This window comes from Manacus candei, unplaced genomic scaffold (assembly GCF_025592945.1).
Source record: "Manacus candei isolate 608988 ecotype Guabito, Panama unplaced genomic scaffold, ASM2559294v1 h1tg000018l, whole genome shotgun sequence".
Lineage (NCBI taxonomy): Eukaryota > Metazoa > Chordata > Aves > Passeriformes > Pipridae > Manacus > Manacus candei.
In genome coordinates, this window is record NW_026138066.1 from 7,437,611 (window position 1) to 7,458,216 (window position 20,606).

General features: G+C 50.0%; 3 protein-coding genes across 4 annotated transcripts in view; 2 read left to right on the forward strand and 1 right to left on the reverse strand.

Moving 5' to 3' along the window:
* Positions 1 to 20,606, forward strand: part of LOC127470004 (arf-GAP with dual PH domain-containing protein 1-like) — a 95,346-nt gene that overhangs the window by 7,031 nt on the left and 67,709 nt on the right. The window contains exons 8-11 of one of the 2 annotated variants that reach the window (XM_051785039.1): positions 247 to 309; positions 821 to 892; positions 1,381 to 1,612; positions 1,701 to 2,267. In XM_051785039.1, the coding sequence (XP_051640999.1) occupies positions 247 to 309; positions 821 to 892; positions 1,381 to 1,612; positions 1,701 to 1,729 (396 nt within the window). In that variant the 3' untranslated portion in view covers positions 1,730 to 2,267. Of the gene's footprint in view, positions 1 to 246; positions 310 to 820; positions 1,022 to 1,380; positions 1,613 to 1,700; positions 2,268 to 20,606 lie in introns of those variants that run through there. The other variant, XM_051785040.1, reaches the window with a different exon arrangement.
* On the forward strand, positions 2,335 to 6,029 carry LOC127470006 (urotensin-2 receptor-like). The gene has a single exon (XM_051785041.1). The coding sequence runs from the start codon at positions 4,932 to 4,934 to the stop codon at positions 6,024 to 6,026; it is 1,095 nt and encodes a 364-aa protein (XP_051641001.1). The 5' UTR covers positions 2,335 to 4,931; the 3' UTR covers positions 6,027 to 6,029.
* Positions 8,373 to 11,967, reverse strand: LGALS1 (galectin 1). Its single transcript, XM_051785046.1, has 4 exons — positions 11,844 to 11,967; positions 10,166 to 10,245; positions 8,997 to 9,168; positions 8,373 to 8,581 (listed from the first exon to the last, which is right to left on the reverse strand). Exons 1-4 carry the CDS (start codon positions 11,850 to 11,852, stop codon positions 8,438 to 8,440), a joined length of 405 nt encoding a protein of 134 aa, XP_051641006.1. The 5' UTR covers positions 11,853 to 11,967; the 3' UTR covers positions 8,373 to 8,437.

Below are 20,606 nucleotides of genomic sequence, written 5' to 3' on the forward strand. Positions count from 1 at the left end.
ATTGCAGTGTCTAGATAGAGGGATGAGAATGTATGTTTAAAAGGGCCTGTGGCGGTCAGAAAACAACTGCTTTCTGCTGTTTCTGGGCATTTTGGAAGCAGAAGTGACTCCTGGCTAGGCAGTTCAGGAAATATGAATTTAGAAGATGGCTGAATTTGAGGGAAGGTGCCTGAATTGGAAGGGCAGAGGGGAAACGAATAGCAAAGAAGCACAGCTAGGTGAATGTTACTCTTGCCTTTTTGTCAGATTAAAAATCGTCTGACGAGAAATTTCTTGAAGGAGGGATACATGGAGAAGACTGGTCCCAAGGTGAGCTGCTATGTTAGAAAAAATCTTAACAGGGACCTGCCAGAGAGCCACTGGCTTTCCCAACCTCAGTGTTTTTCTCCTGCTGTTTCCCCATTCCCCCCTGACTCTTTAGACACCCGTGGGAACAGTGTGTGTGCACCAAGGGAGGGGAGAATTAAAGGAAGGGGAAGGACACATGTGAAAGTAGATGAAGCCAGAGTCCCTGCTTTCTCCCAGAGCGACAGATCTCTCTGCATGTGTCTGTGTGTGCCTGACCTTACAGGTATTTAGCGTCTAGATTTCTCCTGTCTCAACTTTGGAGCCCTTCACCACAGTCCAAGAGTTGGGGACAGCAGCTGGGACTGAAAAACCCGATACTGACCCCCACTCTCAGCTGAGAAAGGGCGAGGAGGAGGTTGCAGTTAAGGCAGGGGCTTGCTTTAAGTGGTTGGGATGAATTTTGGGTATCCATTCGTACTGCTCACAGCAGAGGGCACTGTCCCCTTACATATGTCCCCTCTTCCCTTCACAGCAGAGAGAGGCCTTTAAGAAGCGCTGGTTCACACTGGATCACCGCAGACTCATGTACTTCAAGGATCCTTTGGTGAGGGGGAGATCTGACTGCTGGGCAGCTGCAGGCAACCGTGCTGAGGGCAGGGTCAAAGTGCAAACAGAATCTTTGCTCTTCAGTTAGGGTGGCTTGCAGGTTCCCCAGCTGCTCTGGATGGGCTCTGTGTCTTCCCCTTTCCATCCCACTCAGGTCACATGCTTTCTGTGTTTGTTTCACTGCCTGCAAACAATGGTAACAGGGAGGGCAGCAGTGTAAAGGTGGTGATGGAAGGGTGACATGGAGGGACAGGAGCACCAGTTTCTCTCTCAGACCTCTCAAGACCTATGCCCTTAGACATTCCTTTTCACTACAGTTGTTGAGCATAGACTCCCTACTCTTCTGAATTCCCTGACCACCTCCAAAACTTTTTGTTGCTACATCCCTGGTCCTCACACACTCTCTCCTGTTCTTAGGTGCATTGTAATTATTCCTTGATTCTTCTGGATTTCCATAAATCACTGTCTTTCCCTCCTGATCTGCAGGATGCATTTGCTAAGGGTGAGGTATTTGTGGGCAGCAAAGAGAATGGCTATAGTGTCCAGAAGGGATTGCCTTCAGGGACACAGGGCAACTTCTCTTGGCACTATGGCATCACCATTGTCACCCCTGACCGGGAATACCTCTTCACCTGCGAGACAGAGACTGACCAGCTGGAGTGGATCAAAGCCTTCACTAGCGTCATCAACCAGGCCATGACACCACAGGAATATGCAAGTAAGTGCCTGGATGCTGTTTCCTTCCCCTCCTGCCACTCCAGTTCAGAATATTGCCCTAGTTCACCACCTTTTTTCCTTTACTACAGTTGAAGCCTACTTCAAGTTTAAATCCTAGGAAACCATTCAGGAACTATGACTCCACTCTACCCGGTCCTGTGGCTGTCAGGAGAGGAGAGCAGATTGACATCAGAGAAACACTGTGCTATTGAAGCACCCTTGAAGCACTTTTGCCCCCACAGAATGTCCACTTGTTTTGAGGGCCCAATTAAGCTGCTTCCTTTCAAGTGCAAGACTTTGAGTCTGAATCTTCAGTACAACCTGTCCCTGTTAAATTGCTGTGATCTGACTGGATGCTGGCAGGTCTTGCCTATCAATCAGACCTTGAAAACTTTGGCACTTACTATGTTGGACATGGGACCTATCATCACTCCTGCATGAAACTGCAGACAGCCACCTACCTTACTCAAGAAAACAGCTGCCTGGCTGGAGCCAGGCACCCCAGCAGGTTGCAGGGGCTGCTGGACTAAGAGAACCTGTTCCTTTAAAAGAAATGTAATCTCTGCTGGTGACAGAGATGTGAAACATCTAGATATCCGATCAGTTAGAGCTGTAGTTGAGAAAGGTCACTTAAAAAATGTAACCTACCAGCCAAATGTGAGGCCTTGTTTCCTTCTGCTCTGTATGGGCTTGAAAGTTTCTTCAGACTGCATTTGTGTGCAGACCGTCCTCTGATTGCTACAGAGGAGATTAAGAGATCATCTAAAAATAATGTGTGAATATACATTTGAGTGTGTGGATAATGTGTGTGTGTGTGCGCGCACATAACAAAAAGTGATGGGAGGCAGAATACTGCCCTAGGGAAGATACTGTGAGGGATATTCATGCCACTGAAGTTCAGCTGTCAAGCTTGAGTCTCTACTCAAACCAATGGAGAGAAGTTGGGTCCTGCGGAAAGCAACTTATAGCATTTATAGAGTTCAGAGTCTGACTCTACTAGAGCCTGGGGGTTGGTGTCTGAATATAGTAATGCATGGATTTCTGCTCCCTCGTTCTCTGTATGTCAAAGGCCTGGCACTTTCATTAGGACCTACACATTACATACATTTATCTTGTATATCACACATACATATTATTTTATGCAGTAGTATAACAGGGAAATTGTATTTTCGCATTCTTCTAGTAACAGCCCAAAACACTACATCAATCCATGGGTCTTGTCTTAAAGCTCATCTCTTAAAGCTTCCCCTAGGAGAGCTGTGTTTCACATAATGGAAGGATCAGCTGAGTTCTGCTGGTGACTGTAGTGTCTGATGTGTTTAGTTTTTCACAAGCAGTGTGAGGGAAGGTATCTTGTGTATTAAGGGGAGCTAACTAGAATTAATGAGACTACCAGTATTTTAATTAGCTCTTAAAGAAATAAATGAAAAAAAATCCCATTTTAATTTAGTTTAACTTCCAAAACTAGCTGACCTGCTAACTGCTAAGATATGAGGTCATTTCTTGGAAAAAAAAAGCACAATCAGTCAGAGCAAAGAGCCATAGCTATTCATTGTATTTCCTGGGGCATGTGGACTGTGATTATTCCCATCAGAGGCAAATGGGCAAAGTCATGGTCCCCTGCTGATTCTCTGGGGACCCCTCTCTGTGCTGAGACTACCACAATCTGCTGGGAGTACCAACTTCCTGGATGAGGAGCAGCATCACTCATGCTGCTGCCATGGCACAATGGAAATATCCACCTAACAGTGTATGTTCACTGCAGTTTGCTGATCTCTCCCAGTTTGGAACATGACTTTCCTAAAAAACAAAGGCCATTGCACAGTGAGGGGAGTACCGATGGGATGCTTCCTTCTCCTGTTTGCTGCTGAGTTATTGCTGATGGAGATGAGCAGAGTCATTTGACTCAGCCACAACAAAGCTAATACACTAATGATGTGAAAGAGTGTGGCTAGAGTGGCCTGAAAACCCCTGTGAACTAACAGCAGAGCATATTTAGTATGATGCATCTGTCTCTGCTTTACCAATTCTGTCCCACCGTGTCTTCCTTGAGATGAGGAGGCTCAGATGTGGGCAAGGAAAGAGCAGGGTAACATTGGCATCGGTGTCACAGGATGACGTCCTGCTAGAAGGTGATTGTGCCTACCTAATGGGCTTCTGCCCCCTGCTGTGAGGGGATTGGAGGGAAGGAGAGGAAAGCTTAGAGAAGGAGGAGGAGAGGAGGAGGAAGTCTTTGTGGAGAGGGAGGAAAGACTAGGTTTAAAATATCAAGCTCTTTGAATCTTTAGGAACTTCCTGCTGGCTGGAGAGCAAGGGTGGAACAGGGCCCAGGACAGAAAATGTGAGATGTCCTACCATCTGATGGACCTACTTGCAAACTGGGGACTACATCGATTGTCTACAGCTCAAAGGGCCCTGATGTCCCTGAGAGGGAATGGGGGACAGACTCTCTCTGCCTGGCTTGGCTAAGGGCCAAGGAGAGCAGTGTGGCTGCTCCCTGCCTATTGCACTTCCAGGGCTGGCCCTTGTTTCCCTTCTAAAGCTACAACATCATGTGCTTTCTCCCTTTCCTTACCATATTACAGAGTCTCGTCTTTCAGTTGTCTCCTCTCTCAAATGAGGACAAGTGTGCAAGGGGAAATGGGACAAAGAAAGGGAAATAATAACAAGAGGAAGAGGGAGCAGGAGAAAAGTGCAGGAAGATATAGGGGAAGAAATCATGTCTGCCAGAAAGAGGAGGGAGCCAGCAGGGCTCCTCAGCTAGTGGCTAAAAGCGCAGTATAAATTGGGACTGCATTCGCACTGGTGTGTGAAGCTGTGAGTCAGACACATTCCTGCATGCAGTGGTCAAGGCAGCTCTCAGGAGTTGGTTCAGGGGGCAGAGCTCACCTCTCCAGAGTCTGTCTAAGCTGAGGCGACACAGACTTGGGAGCAGAAATCCGCTTATTCACCAAGTCTGCTGGTTTCCCCGGGCCCAGCAACAAATGAGGAGCTGGTAAAGAGAAGAGACGTTTCCTTCTGGCTGGCAGAAGTTATCTTGCACCTATTGTTCTTGAAGGGGAGGGCAGTGTCCCCTTCTTGGCCCTTTGATGGTTAAGGGAAACGACCGGACACAGCTTGTGATGGACAAGATCAGCAAAATGGACTGGGCAGCTGGAGGTGAGGAATAGACTTCTCTGGATAACCTGTCTATGTCTGATGAACTCTCGTCATTCTTCCCTTGACTGCTTTGCTGTTAAGGCTAGACGTGTCCCATACAGTGAGTGGAGAAGGAACAGGTCTCTGAGAGTTTGATTTGTTCTTGCTCACCCTACTCAAAGATGTCTTACAACCCTTCCTTCATCAGCGCAAGGCCTGGAGAGGATCCCAAGGGTGGTAGTTTCTTGGAGGAAAGCAGCGGTGGGGGTGATGACAGTAGTGTCCTGGGAGGGGACAGCCTGGTCACGGGGCCACTGGGTGCAGTGCTGCTGATCATGTGCCTCACTGGGATGGTGGGGAACATCTACACAGTGGCGGTGGCCTCTGGCAGGGTGGTGGGCTACTCAGCAGGCTCCCTGGGGGTCTATGTGATCAACCTTGCCCTGGCTGACCTCCTGTACCTGTCCACCATCCCCTTCGTGGTTTGCACCTATTTTGCCCATGACTGGTTCTTTGGGGATGTGGGCTGCAGGCTTTTGCTCAGCCTGGACCTCCTCACCATGCATGCCAGCATCTTCCTTCTGACCGCTATGAGCCTGGAGAGGTACTGGGCGGTGGCGAGGCCGCTGCAGGCCAGGCGGGTCAGCAATGCTTACCGCAAACTGGCCAGTGCCGTCCTCTGGCTCCTCTCGCTCCTGCTTACGGCCCCCATGATGGTGATGACCCAGCTGCAGGAGGGGGACAGGCCCCACAAGCGCATCTGCAGCCCCACCTGGACACCAGCAGCTTTCCGGCTCTACCTGACAGTGCTGTTTACCACCAGCATCCTGGCACCCGGTGTGGTGCTGGGCATCGTCTACACCCGCCTGGGCTGGGCATACCAGGCCTCAGCCTGGGGCCTGGGGCTGCCAGTGGCCGGCCGGGCCCCCTCCCGGCGGCTCTTCTCCAGGATCTCTGCCATTGTGGTGGCCTACTGGGCCTGCTTCCTCCCCTTCTGGGCCTGGCAGCTGGCTGGGCTGTACCAGAAGGATGGGCTGGGCATCGGCCCCACTGCCCAGGCCTACCTCAACTTTGGTGTCACCTGCCTGGCATATGGCAACAGCTGTGTCAACCCCTTCCTCTACACCCTGCTTGCCAGCAGCTACCACCGGCGCCCTGGCCACAGTGGGATGGGCATGGCACAGCCTGCAGCACCCTCCCAGCAGGCTGCAGGAAGCCACAGCCTCCCCCTGACTTTCAAGGAGTTGTCAGGGTCTCTGAGGGAAAGCGAGGGGTGAGCAGTGACCCAGGTCGGGCACATCTCCTGGCCTTTGTCTGGGGTCAGGTCAAGAAATAAAAGTGCATCACCTTCCATGGTAGGATGCAGTGTCTTCTATTGTTGTTGCAGTGCCTTCCCCTTTACATGGATGCTCATCCTGCTCATCTGTGGGGAGGGGGAGAATGCTTGTCTTGGGGTTCCTGACTCCATCCTCAAGTCCTTCATGCCAACCTCCACCTTGCGCAAGGCTGGGGAGTGGGTGGAAGGGAGCAGTCAGCTTTGATACATCTAAATTATACAGCTGGGGAACCCTCGCCACCCCTCACCTCCTCGCTAGCAACGGGCCAAGCCATAACAAAGTCAGGACAACAGTGAGTCATAGATTTCACAGGAGCAGTGAGTCACTTCAAGAAGCAGCCACGCTGGCAGGAGACCTGACTAAGGTTCATACTCCTGTGGTAAAGCTACCACTCAGCTTTCTTCATCCACCCTTCACGAAAAAATCTTTGAAGAGTTTTTCTAAAGAAAGACTGCCAAGTGCAGTTAAGAGGCATTGTGAGATCTCCACGAAGTACAGCTCAGGGAGGTCAGCACATTTGCTTAGCTTTCAAGATCAGCCCAGAAGAGAAAGCTGCAAGGAGAGAGCTCCACTCTGTATCCATTGTCACAGCTCTTGGTGACCTCACCAGCACCACAGCCCTGCTGTGGTCTACTAAATGTACCCCAGTCTGCCAGACTGTGTCAAGACCACTGTGTAAACTCGGCCAGGTCTCTTGCCTTGAGTCATCTAGCCTAGCATGGCTCAATTCCATACAACTAAACTCTTCTCTTCTCCACAAAGGATGGCCTCATCTGTATCACCCCATGGGAAGAGTCCCTAAGCTATACTGTCCCCCAGCTACGCCTATGCACAGGGTGGCAAATGTCAAATGTCACACGTACTGTTATAGATGAAGCCCTAAAGAGTGTGATGTGATCATCCAGAGCAGACTGGCTTTGGGCAACACAGGGCTTCAGTGAGATCCAGCTGCAGAGCCTCAAGTTGCTTGTACACCCCAAGTGTTCCTGCCTCTCAGCTCAGCTCTCATCTCTATCTTCCTCCTCAGCCCCACAATTCCTAACAACTTAGCCTCCCTCTGCTTGAGTACCTAGGACACAGCACCTGGCAGAGCCTTGTAAATTATGAAGTAGGAACAGGAGATGCTGCTGCTGCTGTTCTCCATCTGCTCTGCAACTCTTTAATGGGATTTGCAGAGCCAGGCCTGCAGGGAATCCTGTAGGACATCAAATTGTTAGTGCTTTGTGTTGCTCATGGCCAAGCCTGAATGTGAGGACACAAAAATTGGGCCTTTTTATCCCAGACTTACCTGGTAACAGCTGTGCACTGTGGAAACAGCAGATCCCACCTTTCCTATGCCCAGCAGGCACAGCATGCCCAACAGCAGTAATCATTGCTGCCAAGGTAGCATCAGACTGGGAGAGCCCCCAAGGCAGCTATGCAGTAACATCAAACATGCCTCATCATCTCAGACTCCTCAGAGTCTAGCCTCAGTTTAGACTGAGAAGTGCTCAGGCTCATTTGGGCTAATGTGAGGGAAGGGGTAACAAAAGCATAGGGTACACATCCTTAGCATCCCACGCCCCAGCTGGGCATTGCTACTTCTCCCAGCTCTGGATGGACCAGGCAAAGCACTCAGGGCAGAATAAAACCAGACTCCTCCAGGGTACTGCCCTCAAGTGCCACAAAACAACACTATTTGTGCTTCTGCAGCTATTGGAAGAAAGGATTTGGATGAGAAGCCCTCTACATACCCTGCCACACCCAGCAAGGCAGCCTTTTCTACTGCTGTCTCCACGCAGTAGCAAGAGGTCCCAAGATGACATAGGAGAGCTCTGTCATGAGTAGGACCCGCCTCTTCAGAGGGGTACAGCCAAAGCTAGTGCAACTGAGGACTTTCCTCTCACTCCATGCCCCACCAGGTTTACGTAGCACGGCAACTGAATGCTGTCTGAAGCCAGCCAGGGATGCTTAATTTAGGGAGAGATAGATTTAATCAACCAGTTTTACTCAGGCAGGGTAAGGTGTCAGTCCAGACCTCAAGAGTGGGTGACTTTGTTTAAGAGACCCTTTCACTCTCCCTCCCAGTCACAACTAGCCCCAGCGTTTCATCCTGAGGATCTCCTTGGACTTTTTAACTTCCATCTTCCATCTTTAATCCTCACCCTCTTCTCCATCCATGGCCAAGGATGACACAATTGCATCCATTTATAGTACCTAAAGTTGGCTACCTTCATCCACCCACTCCTCCAGCAAGATGCCCAACCCATGATGACTTGCAGGAACAAATTAGATTTTGAGACTGGCTAGACCAAAACTCCTGTTTATTAATTGTTTTTTCTGCATCTTTGACATGGAGGCATCAGAGGAAGTTATTCCCAGCTGAGGGATTGGAGCGTGAAGTCCCCTTGTGTATCAAAGTAGTCAAAGACAGCGAGACCAAGCCGGTTAGGGAATGTGAACTGGTGGCCTGGTAGGTGGACTGTCACATCGTTTTGGTTGACACCAAAAGTGATCTACAAGACAAACAGAAAAGTCAAAAGTTTCTGCCAAGACACCCTCAAGCCTTTTCCCTGTACCACCCTCCACTCTGCAGGGTGAACATGCTCAGCAGCATAACCTGTTCTTCAACAGTAGGAGTGTTGTTCTAGTCTCCCAAGAGATGCCTATTCCCTGCTCCATTCAATAGTAATATCCCTTTTAGCCAGATGGAGCTTGCACATTTGATCCCCACCCTCCATCATGCTCAGAGCCCTAAGTGGTGGCACTGGCCAAGCAGGAGAAGCCAGCCACCTCCTGTACAGACAGCCCTGAGACAGCCCCTGCAGTTGAGTGTCCTGTGTCAAACACCCTTCTTTCACCAGAGCATGTACAGAGTATATATGTGCGTACATATATATATATATATATATATATATATGCATGCCTCACCTCTGCTGTGCCCCCTTTCTGGAAAGGGAAGACAGTCTCCCTGTGCTCTGCACCCCACTCTTCCACCTTCTTGGAGTTGCACACAATGGTGTTCACATCACCATGAGCATCAAAACGGGGGTTGAAGTGAAGTCCGAGGTGAGTAGCATCCTTCCCCAGATTCATCACAAAGCTGCAGAGAAAAAAACCCAGACATCAACACTGCTTAAAAAAAAAGGTAATGAGAAACATGCTACCATAGTATTGAACGTTCAGCACACAGAGCTCTGAGTGGAGAGTTATCCTGCACCCAAAGCAGTTCTCAAGGTGTCAGTTGCTTTCCACAGATTTCCTTTCAGCCCCAAACAGTTAGCTGGTGCCTGACAGCCACTGTCTTCTCCCCATCCTGCAGGCAGCTGAAATAATTACTACATGGTCAGCTATCCCGAAGTATCCACAGCGGCAGTGAGAAGAAACTTCCTAGCCTAGCATCCACCTTGCCTCTAGGCCTCTTACCCAGATGAGAAGAGGCATATTATCTGGCAAGAGAAAGCCTGGGAGGCTTCACTCTGACAGTATCAAACTTCAAAGGCACTGGGAAGTGCTGGGACCTGTTTTCTGGAACACCGCTAGTGCTGGTACAGTGGCTGCTTCCTGCCAAGGGGCTCCATCAGCCACAGACCTGCACAAGGGCTTGAGACTGCTGCAGAGGCTTTGGTGGGGGCCCCAGGCACCCCAATTCCTGCACATTTAGGAGTATATTTCCACTTAAGCCAACCTGTCTGCTCACCACCTTTCCTCCTTCCTTCCCCACCAGCACATGAGATGCAACTCCATCATTACGGTGCCCCTGCTCCTGGGCCATCTTCGTGCAGGGCAAAGGATGTGGCTGAGTGGATGATCTCAACCCAAATCTCAGTATAGGCACAGCTTCTGTTTCCTTTACCCTGCACTAGAGAGGATGTGGTCACTGCCAGTGCGTGCAGCTGGAGCTTCACATCTGCTTTGGCTTAGCCCCTTGGCAGTACTGTGTGTGCAATGTGCATTAGGTGATGACTCACTGGGAAGCACTGATGGTGTTAACCCCTTCTCCTTTCCTACCCAAGGGACAGACTCCTTTTGTCCCCCCCCAGCAGAAGACAACTCAGTGTGGTGCCCTGGCCATCCCTGGGCAGCACAGCACAGCTTACCTCTTGGCATTTGGTGAGATTTTCCCTTTGACAGTGAGGCGCTGGCCAGGCTTGAGACCCAAGTTGGTGCACACTGGTCCCTGGGGAACATTGAGGCAGAGACATTAGCTCAGTACCTGCTGGCTCACTTGTTCTGACTTGGCAGCTCTCCCTGCTGCCTTGCAAGAGGATGCATTGCTTTGGACCCATGGAGAGACAGGGAAACTCCCTTCCTCCTGGGGCACTGCACCAGGGACATCCCAGAGAAGTTACCTCAATCACATGGGACATGTGACCAATTTCCCAACCTTTCTCCTGCTGCTCTCATCAGCATATCTGTATTTCACAGACATGAAGTGTAAGTACCTGCACTCTCCCATCACACCCACCCCATTCCAAACACACCCATGTGCCTTGTGGGTCTCGCATCATCCTGTACAAGTCTGGCTGGCATGGATGGCAGGGATGGAGCCTCCAGTCCCTTCCCCTAGCATGTTTTTGAACTTCAAGCCTTGCCCAGGTCAAAGGACTCAGATACCTTGTTTCCCAGCTCCCAAGGGCTTGGAGATTTGGGGGGTTTTTTGTAGCTTAGCATTTGCAAGAATATTCTCTTGCTCCACATACACATCTTTCCCCATCTTCTTTCTAGGACTAAAATTTCCTGGCAAACCTATTTGTATTCATTTGCTATCGCAGCAAAGGCAAGACCCCAAGAAAACTGAAAATCTTTTCCCATTCCACTTTAATGAATAAGTTTGCACTTGGGACAATACCTGCTTAATCACCTTCAGCCTCAGGAAAGATAAATTAATCAAAGAACTGTAATCACTCTTTTTCTCCAGCAGTCACAGAACGTTTGGGGTTGGAAGGGACCAACCTGCTAAAGCAGGTTCACCTAGAGCAGGTTGTACAGGGTTATGTCCAGGTGGGTTTTGAATATCTCCAGAGAAGGAGACTTCACAACCTCTCTGGGCACCCTGTCCCAGTGCTCTGTCATCCTCACAGTGATGAAGTTTTTTCTAATATTCAGATATAACTGATATTTAATTTTGTGCCTGTTGCCCCATCCCCTGTTGCACCTTCCCCTGTCGCTGGGCACCTCTGAAAAGAGCCTGACCCCATTCTCTTGACACCTGTTCTTAAGATATTTGAATGCAGTCCTTGACGTTCACAGAAGAACACTTCTGTAAAGCACATTCCTTCCAAGAAAGAGAGAAATAACAATACGGTGACTAATGAAAACTTCAGACAGGAAGCAAGCAGCACGGCTGCCCAGAGAAGATGCTCAGACAGCAATAAAGATTACTGCAGCTGCTTTCCCAGAGCCAAGCTGCTGCAGCAATAAAGATTATTGCAGCTGCTTTCCCAGAGCCAAGCTGCTGCAAAACAGGTTACCCCAGCTTAGGACCCAACCCAACAAGGACCCCCCCCAAGTACTTCCCTAAAGGGATCCGGCAGGGGCAAAGAACCACTCCTCTCAGAACACGAAATAGCAGCCACCCCTCTATAGGGGATGCAGCAGGGATCTTTTACCCCCAGCAGCAGGCACCCAGCTCTATCAGACCCTCTGGCACAGGGGCTGATGTGCAGGTGGAGTAGGATAGCACAAGCACCCTCACAGCAAGCCAACACATTCTCCACAGCCCCACTAATGAAGCACCACCTCCAGCAAAGCTGCCCCATCCCTTTCTCTACTCACGCAAGACATGGTGCTGCTCTGCAGGATAACGCTCCTTTCCACGGATGTGCAACAATCCCAGGCAAGTAGCTCTCAGAGCCCCACCCTTGCCTTTAAATAGATGGAGAACTGAGTTGCCCCAGCCCTTCTCCACCTCAGGCACCAATGGGAAGCGTGGAAGGGCTTGCTTTTAGGGGGGAGGGAGGGTCTACCAGGCAGAGCTGCCTCCTCCCACCCTCGCTCAGTCTCCTCTCCAAAATACTTAGCGCAATTCTTCCAGGCGGGCTGCGGGCCACTCCAGGAGGAGATCCAGCTGTGTGTGGCCATGAATCCAATGGAAAATAGTTTTACAATGAATGTTTTACTATCCAAGACTTTTATCCCACATGGAAAAGGGTCAGATGTATTGAGACTTGGCAGGAAGGGTCTGGGGGGAGGGCTGGGCTCTTCAGCTCAGGCTGTCTGGAACAGAAGAAATGTCACTGAGCACACACAGTGCCTCAGAAACTCTTTGTGGTCCAGGTGAAACCCCAAGAGCAGAGAACTGACTCTGGATCCAGGGTCACCCAGCTGCAGTATCAAGCCTTTCTGTCCCCAGAGGCCGTCCAGCTGCTGATTCAGCCCTTACCACCAGCATTTGTAGGTACAGGAACCAAAAGGAGGGAAAACAGTCCTTTTTCTACAGAATCCATAGACACCCTCAAAACTATGCAGTTCATCTTGGCTGTAGGGCACAGCAAACCAGGAGGAAGCTGCCTTGGAAGGCTGGGGAGGAATTATCCAAGAAAACTTGCTGCCTGGCTCTTGCACCTACCCTGAATGCAGCTGGGGGGCTGAGGAAGAAGGGGATGAGGGCAAAATGCTTCTGTCACAATAAGCCATAGGATCTATATGTCTTTTATCTGCCTCCATGTTCTCTTTGTGGCAAGTATGATTCATTCTGGCTGAAAGGATTCCTTTGGAAAAAGTTACCCAATTACTACATGGCTCAACTGTAATTACACTGAAAGAGGAGGGAAAAATTCAGGCAGTGTGCCAAGCCTGTGGCTTAGAGCTCTCCTTGTCTTGCATATTTTTCTCTAAATCACAAGACGCTCTGTGACTTCCTTAAGAGGCCCAGAACTGAAACTCACTGAAACACTTTCTCCTTCCTTTTCCATGGGGCTCATCAGTTCCCCCTCTGCTGAAGATGTGATAGTCCCCAGCCCTCTTACCTGACTAAGTATGACCTCAGAAGCTGGCACTCCTGGTTATTTCCAGTTGTTGCCATCAGTGCCAGCAGAGGTAGCAGCAGGGAGACCTTCCTGCCTGCTGGAACTGGGGAGGGCAGGTGCAGGATTCAGACTTTGGCCAGGTTGCTGATCACCCCATGACACAAAGGGGCTGGAGTAAAGGCCAAAGTGGTCTTCTCTGCTCTAACATGCCTCGTCCCTCTTTCTCCCTCTGGTAACCTGCCTCAGGGTTCAGCCTTTGAGCCTGATAGAGGGGTCATGTGGTGCAGGAGAAGAAGTTCTCCATACTAGCAGGAGAAAAAGTGAATGGAGTCAGCTTCCCTCTGCTCAGGATGTGTGTGTAATTAAATCAGTTCCTTTCAAATCCAAGATTTTTTGAGACCAAACCCCAGACATCTCCTCAAGTACATGAGCTGCGGCTGAAGTCATAGTCTAGGGGCTGGACTAGAAGGGACTGTTCCCTTGCAAAAAATGTTGGACAGGGAAGGGAAGTATGTAAATATTTGCTCACGTAGAGATGGAGACTGAGAGGGCCATTTAAAAGGTGTGGGGTAGGTTCTGTGTTTTCTGCAGCATTTCTGGCAGCTGGGCACTCCAACAGAATCTTAGCAGCCACCAGGTCCTTGAGTCATGCCTGTCCAGGGACCTTACTCCAAATGTTGCTGGGAAGATTAGAGACCATCTAAAGAACAACAGATGGTAACAAAGGAGAGAATGCCATTCCAGACAAGGGCTTGAAGGGCTATTCACATCAAGAAAATTCAGCCTTCAGTCTTAAGTCTGCCTCGGGCAGCCTGTGTTTGTCTGATAGAAGTCCAGGTGTCTCTGCTGGATTTCAAGGAACCTTGAATTAAATGGCATAAGCACAACAGGATAATACCACAGGCAAGGGGGCCATGGGATGTCCCATTGCCTGTAGGCCACAGGCCATCTCCATCAGGACAATGCCATGTCTGCCTTCTTACCTCTGGGTTGGAGACACCATGATGAGGTGACAAAATCAAAATCTCTAACATCAGTGTCCTCACAAGGTATGGCTGAATTCAGGGGACAGAAAGTCCCAGCTCACCCTTGTGGCACACCAGGCAGAGATGATGTCCCCAGGTGTACTGGCAGCTGCTCCACCACACTGAAGACACAGAGGTGCTTGTCTGTTATTTTCAGGAGCAATGTGGTATAAGAAGAGTCGCTGTGGGTTAAGAAGGGCAAGCCAGGCTGGCTAGAGCTGGCAATCCTCACCTCCTGCTACTTTGTTCCTTATCAGTGTGCAGCAGATCAGCCAGCTGGGGGATGTGCCAGAGGGTTAGCAGCCCATTCACTCTGCAAAGGGTTGAGGTGAGCAAATGAGGACAGATCACAAAGGATCTTGCTGTAATGGCCTTATCCTGCTATCTTGGAACTCAACAGTGGGACAGGGCTCTTCTCCTCACCCTTCCTCCCAGGAGAGCTCTCCTGCATCACATTGTGAATCCTAACTTTGTATTAGGGGGAGAGTCAGGAATCTGCATTGTAACTTCAGAATCGAAGATCTTTGCTGAGTCCAAAGGAGTGACTGGATGTGATGTTGTTGCTGCAAACTGTGCCCTTGTCCATGCCAAACTCTTGGCCAGGGGGAGCCATAAGTGTGGAGAGATGAGTAATGACTCTGAGGTAGTGTTTCAGCAGTGCCTCACCTCTGGTCATGAGGGTGAGGCAGGTGGTGTTTGCATCTGCATCTGCATCTGCTTTCTCCAAACGGGTGTTGTGCCCTGGACAGGACTGGATCAGGAAAAGGAGGTGTAGGAGAGCCAGCTGCCATGACAGGGACAGCCCAAATTCACAGCCAGCACACATGTGCAAGGCCAGAAATCACCCTACCAAGCATGTGGTATGCTAGAGGTAGGCATCCCACCCAGGTCCTGACCCTGCATGCCTCCAGTGTGGCCTGTGCTTCAGAGACAGCCTGGCTCCTGGGAGCAACTTGCTGCCCTCTCCCTAGCCTTTCCTTGCACAATATCCTATCTGCTCACTCGTCCTTGGAAAGTGCAAATTGCCCTTGTACAGTGAGCAATCCCAGATGGTCCTCAAAGAACTTCTGATGACTTTGGGGCCTGAACTCATCCCCCAGTGGTGGCTGTGACCCATCATTCCCATAGAAGGGACCAACCATCCCTATCTGTAGCTAGGGATGCTCATGATGTTCATTGTAGCTCTTCTCCCAGGGCGTCAGCCTTCTTCCTATACTCTCCCTGATACCCAAAGAGCCCTTGCTGATCTCTCCATGCTGAGATGGCATGTTTTCTCAAGCTCACAACTTTCCTCATGGACATCCTCACACCTCCCAACCTCCAAGCTGTAATGTAGCTTAGGCTGAAGGGAGAAATATGATTGCCAAAAGTGAGTTTCATCATTGTGAGTAGCTTTGATTTTGGGCATGCCTTCTAGTCTAGCTGATAGGCATTGGTATGCCTCAGCATACCCAGACTGGTCCTGCGTGCTGAGGGCTGGAGTCCAGCTACTGCAAGTTCTGAGGTTGAGTTGAAACACTGAGCTGAGCAGTTGAGTGGCTCTAACCAAAGTGGTTTGGCAGCTGCCAAAGAAGTAGCCCAGTCAGGCAAGTGTCTGAAGCAAAAGAGGGAAGATCTGCCCCCAAGTCTGCTTGTGAGGCATGCAGTGATAGATAGGGCATCCCAAGTGATGACCTTGGAGGAATGGGAAAGGGCCTGGCTGAAAAGCCTGTGGACTACGTGACCGAAATCCACTTGTATAGAGTGCTCTTCAGCTGGCAAAAGCCTGTTTTGGCTGCAATTACTCTTTCAGTGATTTTCAACATCTTTCCACTGAGAGAGAACCTTTGTACCTGTTCAGTCACTTAGTTTTATGTGGCCTGTGGTATTTTAAACTCAGGATTAGGTGTTCTAAATACAGATTTATTATCTTGCAGACATGGAGCCTCACATCAGGAACGAGCAGGATCTCCCAAGCTTTGACTGCTGAAACATTTCCAACCACATCCAATTTCCTGGATTAGGAGCCGTCTGTGAGGCTCCAACTTCTGCTGACTCCAGAATCTCTGCTTTCATTAAATCAGTATGGAAATATGTTCCCAAGTGGTGAAGATAATCCTGTAAATGTTATCAAAGGGTACCTGAACAAAGTGATTTATCTGGATGAGCCTGAAGTTACAGCTTGGGGAAGCAGGAATGACTCCCCACCCTAATGACGCTGGGATGTGTGCATCTTAGGAGTTCCCCAAATCCATACTCTCCAACTCCTCCCCCACACCCATGGCTGCTCGCATTGGGCTTCATCTCATCTCTGTGGTGTAAACCCTCCCTGGACACAGCCAGTGGGGCTTTGCAGGACTTGGGGAATGGACTTGGGGACTTCTTATCTGCTGATTGGGTGGTGTCCCTGTGGCTGCGCAATGGACCCAGCACTCTGGCCAGGAAGGCAGGGAGGGAGCTGGGCACTGGGCAGCGTGGGCAACATGGATCAACCTGTGTCAGCCCATGGAGATGGTTGGCCCAAGCTGCTCAAGTGCCCTTCTGGCATGTGAGAACAGTGAGAAGCCACCTACTGATGTGTGTTAGCTCCTCTCTCTGCTGGGGTGACAAGAAGGAGGACTCCTTGCCTGATAGCGCTAGAAATACTGACAACACAGCACAAAAGCCTTCAGTTAACTTGGATGTGAAGGATCCTGACTGTGAGGTTGGAGCAGGGCGGTTAGCAGATCTCTAATCCCAGCCAGGCTGTGACTGGTTGGGAAGGCTTGAGGCCATCTGTTTGTCAGTTTAAGGGGACTTGGCCCAGGGCTGCACAGCAAAGGCAAGTCAAAGAGAGGTGTCCTGATGCTTTAGGAAGCACGTTCTTGGTTTTGACACAGAGAGGTCGCTCTCAGTGACCAGACCAGGGACTTGCTGCACGTAGAGTATTTCCAAGAGCTGCAAATGCAGATTAGGCAAAGCCCTGCAGCACGGCAGGCAGTCACTGCTGAGCCAGAGGGGAACAGCAAACTGGGGAGAACTGGAAGGTGAATGGAGCAAATCTTAAGTTCTTCTGTAGGCAGAGTACAATTATGGATGCCATACAACTCTTCCACTCACTTTGAAGCTGATAATATTTTTCTTATTTTAAAAAAAATGGAAAATCAACTTCTGACTGGTGGCATGAATTTCTAATTTTCTTTAAATAAATCAAGTGGAAGAAAGAGAAAGAATGGAAAAGGTAGAAGTGCAAATGAGTTGGGGGGCAGCATGTGTTGTGCAGGCTGTGCAGGCACTGTAGTGAAGGCCTCAAACTAACCTGTAAGAAATTACATGTTTCGAAAGCAGAGCTGCAAGCTCAGCAAATGCTGACTATAGAGGGGAAAACATTGCCACCGCTTGTCTGGACATTGGCTAATGACTTCCAGAGGGCCTGCAACATAAGCCCAGCACCACCGCTGCAGGATAGAAAGGTAATATTGTGCTAAAATCTGACGCTAAGGATGATTCCTGTGCTACTCATTAGTGCTGGAAGTTCAAGAGCAAGCAAATGCAGCTCCACGCGTGAGGGTCAGATATTTCGTCACAGGTGTGCTGGAGCAGGAGAGCTGCAGGCTACTGACTGACTGTGGCCACCGGCTCTGCACTGCTGTAATACCCAAATTGGTGTCCTTGCAGTGCCATTTATTGAGTCTATTTCAGGCCTAGAAACAACCTGCTGAGGCATATTCCCTGTCTCGGATTTTTGTCTGTTAAAGAGACTTTTGAGATCCACTGGGCAGAAGTTTATTTGCTGTACTTAATATGCAAACTGTAAGTGGATGCTGTGTTTGAACATGTTACAGCAACCCAGATGCTGGTTTCAGCTCTTCCAACAAACAGTGCTCAGAAGTATGTTCATGAAACACAGGCACGTTCTCCTGCACACCCTTGAGACCGAAACTCAGCTGCATGACATTTTTCAGCAAGTAATGTGTGTAAAAACCAGTGTGTGGAATGATAATCCCGAAGAAAGGGGTTGCCATGAACAGGCTTTTCTGGCAGGAATGACAAGAAGCCTGAAAACACACGTGTGGGTTTGCGGGGTTTTTTTGTTGGTTTTTTGGTTTGGTTTGGTTTGGTTTGGTTTTTTTGTGCATGGGAAGTGGTACCCTAGGGTGTGGGCTGTGATATTAGTCTCCACACGTGGCAGAAACAGCACCAGAGATGCTCAGGAGGTGAGACTGGCAGGGAGCTTGGAGCATGTCAGGCTTTTCTTGCTGAGCCGTACCCTGCGTGGGCCATTGCATCTGCTTTGGCAAATACATTCGTCTGCAGCCAGCCCACGAGCCAGCATTAGGGGCATATCTCGTGCTTGGAGAGCATCCAAAGCACATGGGACCACATGGCACCAGCACAGCTGAGTGGAAGCCAAGGCAGGCAAAAGACCAACTTAGCCTTTCCAAGGGGGAATGGGGCCCTGCTAGGCAGGAAGGGCTGGAGAAAAGAGAATTGCCTTGGGCAGACATGCAGCTGCCCTCCATGGGGTTCTTATGGGTAGCACAGCTCATCATTCCCTAACAGGGATGCATCCTCCTGACAGGGACAGCGCCCCAGAGTCAGTGCAGCCTGGGACTCTCCTCCACTGCTTGACTGGGAACCCCCAGTCCCCCAGAACTCCCCTGGGGGTTTCAGTAACATGTGTCATCGCTCACTTGTGCTCCATACAGTTAGGTGGTAATGATCTCTGTTAGGCAGCTGTTGCCTGCCGTCCTACAGCCAGCTGGAACAATTACCCTAGTAAGCTCTCTGTTATCTGCCAGGATCGGCTGATGAAATGGGAGGGTGTTTTGGCAGGGCTTGGCACCCTCCTTTGCCTGAGGCTCATGCTATTTGGGGATAGAGCAGGGCGCTACTCTCTGATGCTATCATAGTTTGGAGGCTGTGGAAAGCACTGGGATGTGTCATCCCCAGTAATGCTGTTTGTTCCCACCCCCTTGCAAGGGGGCCCAGGCACCCTCTGGAGCTGGTGGACACACACACATCACTGCTGTGGTGAGGCTGTGTCACTCTTTTGGGAGTTTTTGCAAGTGGATCTCTCCAAGGAAGCCCTTTGCAGAGCCATCTCTACCCCTGTCAGCAAGCACGTCCACCCATCACCCACACCCCAGGGCCTGCTCTTCCTCACCTCTAGATCCTCCGGCTTCCTCTGCTTCTTAGGCAGAAAACAGGTGCTGAAGCACCCCACTGACACCAAAACTGGGCTTTGCCAGCCTGCAGCACTTGGGAAGAGTCAGCCTTTGGTGCTTAGCCCAGTCCACGTGTCGACTGTTCACACCTCATGCAAAAGATAGGATCCACACTTGGGATCTCCTTGGTTCCCTCCTACAGATCCAGAGCTGGGGCAGGTTCACAACAGCAGCTGGTGGGGTGGTAATGTAGGTCATTTGTCAGGAACACAAGCTCACACTCCCCCAGCACTGGCAGCACAGACACTCCCTCTCTTCTGTCATCTACTCCTGGGCAGAAATCGCTCAGGCTCCTCACCCTTTCCCAAACAGAGGTCCGTGTCATTTTTCTGGAAGAAAGCCAAGGACCAGCTCATGTCCCAGTAGAACTGTGTGACTTGAGAGAAGGGAAGGAAGCATGTTGATGCATTTAACACCAAAATAAACAACATGGCATTGTTCTACAGGATTGTAGTCTTGCTCTTGTTGTGATGGACATTGAGGCTGAACACTGACAAACTCCTGACATCTGCTGGAGAAAGGGTTGATCTTGACATGCCAGCTGACTGCCTGGCCATGTGCATGGGTGGAGAGCCTGTTCTGTGGGACACCTTTGAGGATTTTATGAAGCATATTTAGCCTATGGGCTACTGGCTGAGAGATGTTTTGGTAGGGAGCAGGATCACATATCAGTTTCTGCTTTTCCTCTTCACAGCTGGAAACTGGGGGAAGAGGGATGGGCATTCACTTGCAGCATCTGTGTGCCAATGATTCAGTGGCAAGAGCTGCTCACATGAGAATGAAGCCTGCTCTTCTCACCCAGCACAGAAGCTAAGGGACAGTCAGCCAGACAGGTATTTTTGGAGGTACCCTCTATATCCCTTAGGCAGTTAATCTGTGGGGCATGTCCATGTTGTCTGTTCAGCCCACAGCAGCTTCACCAGATACACTGTGAGGCCAAGGGCCATTGCACTGTTTGAAAGTTTCCTTGTGCAGGATAGGTTATCTTCAAAAATCATGGACATCTAAGAGGTACTGGCCTCAAGGCCCTCAGGCATTTGTTCCAGAAGCAGGCAACAGCTGGGATTCATCATTTGCATTCCCATCAAAGCAAACAGGGAAAACTAGGGAGGTTCTCCTGGTCTCTACACTGACTATATTTAGTCAGGCAGGTTCAAGTTGTAGTATAATGCACCTCCTCCCATTCAAAGGGAAGATGGGGAGATGAGAGTAGTCCCCAGGTCAAGTCCATGATAAGAATGTAACCTTAAAGGGAAAGATGTGTCTCTACAGGGTCTGCTGTTGTGTAAACTTGCCTTGAAAGGGACAGGACCTTTGCAGGACCCAGCCATAAGCCAAGCTCTGGGTGAGGCGTCCCCC